Source organism: Actinia tenebrosa, unplaced genomic scaffold (genome assembly GCF_029948245.1).
Source record: "Actinia tenebrosa isolate PJP-AT-01 unplaced genomic scaffold, QUT_ActTen_1.0 PGA_scaffold17__23_contigs__length_9995812, whole genome shotgun sequence".
Lineage (NCBI taxonomy): Eukaryota > Metazoa > Cnidaria > Anthozoa > Actiniaria > Actiniidae > Actinia > Actinia tenebrosa.
The window spans coordinates 7,661,892-7,671,463 of NW_028292577.1; the positions used below are offsets into that span (position 1 = coordinate 7,661,892).

At 37.2% G+C, this 9,572-nt stretch overlaps 2 protein-coding genes across 2 annotated transcripts; one reads left to right on the forward strand and one right to left on the reverse strand.

Moving 5' to 3' along the window:
• Nucleotides 1-1,041: 1,041 nt before the first annotated feature.
• On the forward strand, nt 1,042-4,688 carry LOC116299298 (protein BUD31 homolog). Its single transcript, XM_031707928.1, has 5 exons — nt 1,042-1,222; nt 1,971-2,028; nt 2,293-2,357; nt 2,875-3,041; nt 3,557-4,688. The coding sequence occupies exons 1-5, from the start codon at nt 1,129-1,131 to the stop codon at nt 3,605-3,607; spliced, it is 435 nt and encodes a 144-aa protein (XP_031563788.1). The 5' UTR covers nt 1,042-1,128; the 3' UTR covers nt 3,608-4,688.
• Nucleotides 4,440-8,495, reverse strand: LOC116299297 (epsin-2). The gene is made up of 2 exons (XM_031707927.2): nt 6,712-8,495; nt 4,440-6,209 (listed from the first exon to the last, which is right to left on the reverse strand). Exon 1 carries the CDS (start codon nt 8,341-8,343, stop codon nt 6,733-6,735), a length of 1,611 nt encoding a protein of 536 aa, XP_031563787.1. The 5' UTR covers nt 8,344-8,495; the 3' UTR covers nt 4,440-6,209; nt 6,712-6,732.
• Between the last annotated feature and the right edge of the window lie 1,077 nt (nt 8,496-9,572).

Genomic DNA, 9,572 nt, shown 5'->3' on the forward strand with positions numbered 1-9,572 from the left:
CATGAGAAAAGACGTCTTTCACTTTGTAGCATTTGATGTGATTGGTTTATTTCTGACCAATCAAATTATTGCTTATATTACAATGGCCTGCTTGCAAGAACTGTTTATGATGAATGTTTTGATTTTGTAAGCGATGTAAAAATAACACAAACAACATAAAATAATTGGAATTTTATGGTTGTGAAAGTCTAGTCTCACAAGAAATGGTCAGCTTCAGGGATTATACGGGAGATCTGATACTCTAATCTGGAGACCCGGAGATACGGTCCAAAATCTGGAGACTCCCGGTTTATCCGGGAGAGTTGACAGCCCTGTATATCTTTGATCTTAAACTAGGAAAACGGCTGACTGACAAAAATTGATTATTGAAAAGTTTTATCAATTCATTATGAAAAATTAGTGTATATTAGATAAATATTATTGATGGTAAAGCTAGAAGTTATGAATAATATACATTTTATCTTGAATTTGAAGATGTAAAATAAAATTAATGTAATAAAGATAATATATGAAAATTTGAAGTGTTCTTTTGTCTCAAAATCCTGGTCTGGGAGGGGGGGGGGGGGGGGGGGAGGGGGTACTCCCATATATGGACTATACGGGGATGATCCGCTGAACAGGGTATATGGTTTTTCAAGCTTCTTGTCATAAACAGGGTATGCGATTCCACTCAAGTTCCAAGTTCTCCCTGAGTTTCCTGTCATATTCAGGGATTCTACTTTCATATTGACCTGAAACTGGTTATCATGGTCGCCCAAAAAAAAAAACAATACGAGAGTTGACATGATAATTGAAACAGGAACTCAGTGCAATTAATTATATCTTTTGTCATAAACAGGGTCTACAAATTTGAGTTTTTTGTCATAAACAGCCGAATACCCCTTTCAGATCCCAGCAGAACACCCCTTTCCTTCTTAGTAAGGAGGAAAGAGAAAAAAATCTATTCCCTTCTCTGCCCCCCAAGGGAAATATTTTATTACCCCAGGACACGAGCCAGCATTACTCTTGCCCAGCTGATATGAATCAAACGCATGCGCGAGTCACTACGAACGAATTTTCTCAAAACTAAAAGCACAGGTTTTGAAGTTTGACGATTATTTTCAAAGAATTTTCTATTAAATCTGCATTATGCCGAAAGTTAGACGAAGTAGAAAGCCTCCTCCAGAAGGTTGGGAGCTGATTGAACCGACGTTAGATGAATTGGACCAAAAGATGAGAGAAGGTAAGACTTGAAATGCGTTGTGTTGTGGCGAAGTTTTCGTCAAAGAACACGAATATTTTGTGACATCAAGTTCAAGTTTTATTGGTATAAAAAGCTAAAAAGCACAATTCATTGACACCTTTGCCTTAATAGATTTTGATTTTTGCTTTTAAAAGATGTTGGTTTTTCTTTGGGCCAAAAAAAAAATAGTGAAAGCAACGTCAAAGGTTTTTGCTTATTTGCGTTTTATACACGTGAAGATACTGAATTAACGTAATTGGAAATTGTGTAGTTTATATTTGAAGTTCATCTTAAAACATTTATTTTAACTTGAAGGGAAGGGATTTTCTTTCAGGTATCTAAGTAGTTGGTGAAAAGCATTGATATTTTAGCAACCATTTCATTACCATTATCATTGTTATCATCACCATTCTCATCACCACCATTATTATTACCATCATCATAACTATCATCATCATCACCACAATCATCATTTACAACATCACCATCATCATGATCACTATTATCATCACCAACATCACCACTGTCATCATCTTCACTACTGTACCACCACCATCACCACCATCATTTATCATCATTACCTATCATTCTCACATCTTCATAGCCACCATCATCTCTACCACTTTCAACACAACATTTTTTTGTATGAGTTCTTCAAAATGTACATGTAGTAACATTTGTTAACATTGACACCAAATTCTACAAACATACAATAAGTAAGATTTATAAACGTTTTTTTTGCATATAGCTGAGACAGACCCACATGAGGGAAAGAGAAAAGTAGAGGGTTTATGGCCAATTTTCAGGTTAGTTTATAATATTTGTATCATATATCAACATCTTGTAATTAAATTATTTGTTAGGCAAAAAGCAGGCCCATCATTAGGACCCTGAAAGGGGAGCGATGGACCTGAAAAGAGAGACATTCTTCTAGAAAATGTTGATAATTTATGAAAGATTTGGCAATGATTTTTTTTTTTATTTCTATTATTTTATTTTGACATCATATATCATATAATTATATCAGTTAGTTTTGTAAAGAGGTTTAATTCGATATTTTTCTTTCTTAGAATTCATCACCAAAAATCTCGCTATGTCTATGATTTATATTACAAACGAAAAGCCATCAGTAAAGGTTGGTAAAATTTTTCAACTTATTATTTCGATTTCAAAGCCTAAGCAAACAATTTCATCAAAAACTAAAATAATGCTGACCTAAGTCAGGGCACGGGTAACTCACACAGATGAAACCCTAAAACAACCTCTGGGCTGATAAAAGTCAGGGCACGGCTGACTCAGAGATAAAGGGTGAAGCACTTGCTGGGTTGATCTAAGCCAGGGCACAGCTAACTCACAGATCAAACCTCTGGACTGATTGTAGTCTGAGCATGGCTTAGATTGAATTAGAGTTTAGCCTGTTTAGTTTGCGAAGGTAGGAAAACCAGAGAACCCAGGGAAACCCTCAAATCAATTGAGAGACCTAAAAAACTCTACTTACACGTGATGCTGAGTATAAGAATCAAACCCAAGACCCCAGAGTTAACAGGCAAGTTTATTACTAAACACTAATCTTGATTGATAATTTTCTTGTATTTGTGCTATATTATCTTTTAAAATCTCATCATTAAAAAATGAATTATGGTTTCTTTTAGAATTATATGAATTTTGTCTGAAAGAAGGATATGCAGACAAAAACTTGATAGCAAAATGGAAAAAACAAGGGTATGAAAACTTGTGTTGCCTCCGATGTATCCAGACAAGGGATACTAACTTTGGCTCAAACTGTATCTGTAGAGTACCAAAGAGTAAACTGGAAGAGGTGAGTGACATTTCTAAATCTAAATTGAAACACTGCATTAAACTCCCCTTAATGGGATATACAACTAAGAACAAGCCAAACCAAAGTTTTAGTCCCTCTTTACTGACGTTGGGAAATAAACCTCTTTAGCTTGGCGAAAGTGTTTTTCCATTTCAGCCAACATGACATTCTCTTGAGAATAAGATTCTTTGATCAAATTGTATTCATATGAATATTTATCCATATTCATTTCCCCTGGGGAATGACATATGGTTTGAATTTGGAAAACATTATATGCTCGGCAAGCTAGATGTTGAGGTCTATTCTTGCTTCATTGAATAAGAACTTGGCTGGTAACTAGAGAGGTCAATCTGTGGCAAGTCTAAGCAACATCTAGATGTACACTGCATATTTATATATCTTGCTTTGTTGCTAATAATCTTGTCTATGCTTATTACAGTAATTTTCAATTATTTATCTGTTAAACCAAATTCAAAGCATAACTTTAACAATCTTCTCTGATTTTTCTTCATCAGGGCAAAATCGTAGAATGTGTTATCTGTGGATGCAGAGGATGTTCAGGTTGATCACAGGCTTGTTTTACATCTAATCTGTTTTCATCTTCTGCAAGTCTGTATACAGTCACCTTAGCTACTGTATACAAACACCTTAGCTATTGGATATAAATCCAAGGCTTTTACCAGAGTATATTCCTACATGTTCCTTCATCAGAGATCGTTTGTAAGAATTTCTCTTTAGCTTCAAGAAACATAAATCACAATTTTGACTTTCCTTTAGTCCAGATTTTCAGTTGGAGCTCTTCTCAGTGTCATTATCATTCGTACAAAATGTAAATATGTACTTGCTGTGAGTTTGTAGTTTTTTTCTTTAGTGTAAGGGAAACCTAGTAATTTTTTTCATAGGTGTTTAGATCAGGACTAAGAAAAGTACCCAAGAATGGTTCCTAAGAATCTTTATACAGTCAGTCAATCCCAGAAAGCAATTAAAGTATGAGGCCAATCAAAAAGATAGATGTGTTTTCTGTTGTGCAACCGACCCTAATTTTCTTGCCGATCTTTGACAACCCTAATATTTTTTTCATTCCCAAATGCACCACAGGGTTCCCAGTAAGCTCATTTCCACTGTTGTACCAGTAAAAAAATCTGATCTACCAACCCCAATTACTTTTCTCATGCAACAGGAAACACACTTGTTCCTTTGTTTGGCCTGAGCACTGATTCCTCAGTGTATTTACAAGTACCATATTTTTTATTTGGCAAGAGAGGAAGCCATTTCAGACTCAATTAAGGACCTCATTCCAAACTCAAACAGGAACCGCTGTTATAAACATTTGTAATGCTTTCCAAAAATAAATAAAGGAAAGAAAGAAATAACGAATGAGTGAACAAAGACAACGGGTTTCACCCTTGGGTATGTTTGTCTTTATTTTATTTTTTTTAACATGAAGTACATTCAAGTGTTTGAGTTTCACTTTTTCACAAAACCTACAGTATTTTACACTAAATGGTTTGATACATACTCTGGAACCTTTTGAATAAGCAGCTTTAGGGCTTTTATTTATTACTGCTAATGAAAGAGCCAAATTGTAGGAAGGCTGTGAATTAATTTTAGCATATTTTAGATATTAAATAAACTTTGACATGTCAATCCCTTTTTTTATTTTTAACTGCCGTCAATGAAAAGTGTAATAAAAATCATACCTTGCACATCATTCTTGCAGCAGAAAAATGAAAAAACAACAGATAATAAGAAAGATCAAGTTCATATAATACTGTATCGTACCCAATCAAATTCTATCAATACCCTGGAACAACCTCTGACCTGACCAAAAAGGAAAATTAAACCAAACATACAAATATAGAAAATTAAATTTTTAGAACCTATCCCAAGAATAATCCTAAATATTTTTACAGAATTGTTCCTATCTTTGTATACGGAAGACAATAAATGAAAACCCTCTTGCAGGAAAAAGTAAAAAGACTAATATTATGATTGTCTTTCTTGGAGCAGTTTTGAGAACTTGATTTCTTTGAAGGCTACAGTACTGTTCTTTTCAATTTGTCATCCACAGTCAATAACTCCCTGCATTCTCTGTAGCAGCAGGTTTTAAAATTAAAGCAGAATTCCAAGCTTTGTAAACAGCGTAAATGGTTTCCAAAGCAGGCTTATGTCAGAACCATAGTCAAACCTGGCCAAACAATTAGCTGAAAAGTGAAGTGTGCAAAAAGGGATCGAGGGAGAGAAGCTTGATTCCCAAAAAGGACCAAAACAATCAATATCAAAAATCTAAAGCTAATTACAGTATAAACAAATAAAAAAAACTAGGGACGGGATGTCAAATGGATATATGATTCTCGCCCTCTTGAGTGAATACCCAGTCTTTGCCAAAAGCACAAAATTTTTTAGACACTTTTATAAATATAAAGCCATATGTGTAATAATTATTTCTAGGTATTTCAATTTTAGTCAACTTTATGTGAAAGTAGCCATATTGGTATATAATCCTTTAATTCAAGATATCTACCAATGTGACAAAGAATGGTTGACTAAAAAATGTCTTTGCGAGTACCTTGGGGCATTTTTACACACAATGAAATCAGTTCCACACACTATCAAAATTAAGAAATTTGACCCTAAATTTGCCCAACATTTTTTGATATTCTACAAACTCGGACATTTCAACAGCTCGTTGCAAAATTGGTTTCAACGACTGCCAGTCAAAAATATAATAGGTACTGACTGATTATTTTTGATTCGTGGCAGTGAAAAACCAAATTTGAGTGTGCAGCTTGCAAAAATTACCGAGTTTGCAGAATATCACAAACTGCAGTAACTGTAATTTCAGGCCACTAAAACTGCTTTGAAGCCACTTGACAAACTATTTGAGTATCTCACAAGCATTATTGAATAGTTACAGATACTAAGCAATGTTCCTGGAGGATCTTGTGTGCATTATAACTTCTTTAGAGACCTTCGGCATTGTCAAAGATACAAATGTTAGTCTGTTGAAAATGGAAGATATCAGAATAAAAAACCTCTGATTTTTCTTCACTGTATATTTTAACTACATGGCCGTCAGATTCCATGATTATGAAGCTGAAGTATTGAAATTCAGCTAGAGCTTTCTGAAGGTAGTCCAGGACTTTCCATCTGCTAGAATCCATGCACCTTCAAGAAAAGAAAAAACTTAGTACTAGATTTTTTGGGCCAATTTTTCCATGAAGTAATAAAATGCAAGACTTTCCCAACCATTTGATGGTTTTTTAAGATGGTTGGATTATCATCCATTTATATTATGACACCAACCAGACAACACTGAATTATTACCTGGGGGGGGGGGAGGGTACTCTTGCCCGTTTAGGGTAGGGATGTGCTGCTGAGCCCTCTGAACCCTGACCCTTTTCCAGAGTAAAAATCGCTGAAAACCATACCCTGTTTGGTGGCACGTACCCGTATAGCGAATATAGGGGAGTACCCCCCGGGAATTATTACAAGACTTGTCAAAAACTGGCAGTTAAATTGTATAGGAATTCATTGATGAGAAAATCTTCCAATCCTTTCCTGAATAATCAATCACATGACAGTGATCTGTGACAAACTCCACCCATAAATGATGATTCTATAGCAATATACCTTACTGTGAATTCTGAGTATTTAAGATATGACTTACTAGATTCTTCCCATGACCTTTTCACATGAATGGATTATTAGGATTTGGATTTGAGCCTCCTGTCGAAGAACTGGGTATAAGAGGGGCAGGTAACAGTATGTTATCACTGGCGCCAAATGATGTACTCCCCACACCCGCCACTGGGGCAGAGATGTTCTGGTGCCGTAGCTGATTAAGTGTAGGCTGTTGTGGTTTCTCTTGCAGGAACGGATTGTTTGACTTAGTTTGTTCAGATTGTGTGTTACTCAAAAATGGGTTGGGAGCAGAATCCTTTGTCGAAGCAAGAAGATCCAGGTCTACAAGACTTTTGGGTAAGCCACCACCTAGGAAATCTTCTGGATTTTTTTTCTGATTAGCTAGTTGGTTTTGGTCAACATTTGACGCACCAAAGGGGTCACTAGATGGTTGTGATGCTGCCATAGGTGGGTTACCAAAGCCATCCATCAAGGAAGTGGTACCCATTGCAGGAGTGGTAGATGTAGGCTGACTGAAGGGATCAAATCCAGCAGAGGTGTTAGATTGACCATTTGTTGATGACCACGGGTTACTTTGTGCTACTGGTAATGAGGGGGTACCCCAGGGGTCACTTTGAACAGAAGCAGGAGGTTGAGAAGGAGTACCCCACGGGTCAGCTGGTGCAGATGCAACCATAGGAGCTGAAGAAACCGGTGTAATGTCTGATGTACCCCATGGATCTGATGATACAGGCATCGCCGGGGTACCCCATGGATCTGCAGATGGTTGTGGCACTTGCTGACTCCCTGTACCCCATGGGTCAGACTGTAAGGTGCTAGACACTTGTGTTGTTGTCGTTGTTCCCCATGGATCTGCTGCTACTCCTATCGCTCCATCTTGAAAAGAGTCATCTTTTTGACTCTCTGAAAGAGCCATTTTTAGCCTCTCATCATCGTGTTGATCGATTTGTGTGGTTTCATCTGCCTCTTGTTTACTTAGAGCCAGTGCCAGCTGTAATTGCAGTTCTTCCTCATTGGCATTTGCTGGCCTGCAATTTTCAATATCACTAGGTGCATTTTTTCGCTCTGGTTCCCACGATCGACTTGTAGGAAGGGCAGTATCCCCTGTAGATGCCTGGCGAATATCTGTTAAGCTTCCTCCAGATTCACTCCTCAATTTACCGCCCCTTAGAGAATCACTGCCGATTCCACCACTTGCTTGAGCGAATCTCTCCTTGGCTTTCAAAGCTCTTTGTCGTTCGTTTTTCAGTCTCTCTTCATCTTTAAGCAGAGCTACGAGTTGTTTTGCTTTCTCCCTTACATTCATCCCTTGGTCTTTTCCATCTTTGTCGATAAATTGAAAATCCTTCAGCGTCTGAATCACAAAGATGTTTTCGCGACATTGTTGGGCAACTCTTTCAGACCCAGTCTTGATTATATAATCCAGTAAAACAAGTGCTTTGTAAACATGCCTCCAGTTTTTACCGTGATCATTTAAACGTTTCCATATCATTGCCATTATCTCTGAAAATGCAACGACATTGTATGTAGCATCGGCTATTTCTGACATCAATGAACTCGAGGGTCCCCATGGATCATTAGACGTCGCCTCACGGACCTTCACTTCAGAATTGGAATAATTCTTCACAACATTTTTCATCTGCCGTCTAATCGACATGGTGTATTAAGGAAATATCGAAGAACGTTTTGGCTCAGTAAAAAGATTGGAATGACAACGTAGTCTAAGGAAATTCCGGCTTTAAAGTTCAAACCAAGATGGCGAACAACGCCTTCGCTTTGCTGGCCGTGCAACGCATCAACCGACCCCCAGCCAAGTGTTAACAATACGCATGCGTTAAACCATGACTTCCGGTATTTCTATGACGTAACTACCGGAAAAGGAAATACCGAGCACGAAGCAGGTGGCAGAAAGCAGATTGCAATATTGGCCAAAACGGAAGATGGGAAAAATCTTATGCTTACAGCTAAGGAAGTTGTAATATTCTAATGCTATTTAACTTGTATGTATCATCGAAGACCATTTTATTTTTTGGAAATTGGATTGAATATTAAGAATTACATCCTGACGAATAGTAATAATTCATATATTATTTTAAAAAGTTAATACTTATTAGGTGATTTCTTAATAATTTTTAAAAGTGAGAAAAATTCTCGGAAAATTTCTTTTTCTATCTATCTGTCAGTGTCTGTCTGTCTGTCAGTGTCTGTCTGTCTGTCTGTCAGTCTGTCAGTCTGTCAGTGTCTGTCTGTCTGTCTGTCTGTCAGTCTGTCAGTGTCTGTCTGTCTGTCTGTCAGTGTCTGTCTGTCAGTGTCTGTCTGTCAGTCTGTCAGTGTCTGTCTGTCTGTCAGTGTCTGTCTGTCTGTCTGTCTGTCTGTCAGTCTGTCAGTCTGTCAGTGTCTGTCTGTCTGTCAGTCTGTCAGTCTGTCAGTGTCTGTCTGTCTGTCTGTCTGTCTGTCAGTCTGTCAGTGTCTGTCTGTCTGTCTGTCAGTGTCTGTCTGTCTGTCTGTCTGTCTGTCTGTCAGTCTGTCAGTGTCTGTCTGTCTGTCTGTCTGTCTGTCTGATATACATGCGATATCTGACCCTTAGACAAGCAATATTAACGGTGGAGTTTAAATTTAAATTAACAAACGGCAGATGGAACAGAATAAATGGTAATACTGCTTCGACTGAAATTCAATCATTTGATCGAGCCACGTCTGATGAGACTGATAGTAGGCAACTATCAAAGTATGGCCTTTTAACATTGGATGGATTGTTGAGCTTCCAGAGTTAAGAAAATTAAGAAAAAAATTACAAAATATAAAAATATAGATAGAGTTTTCTTGGACTGATGAAAAGATTAGACTCGCCAAATTAGACTCACCAAACTTTAATTTCTTGCCCCC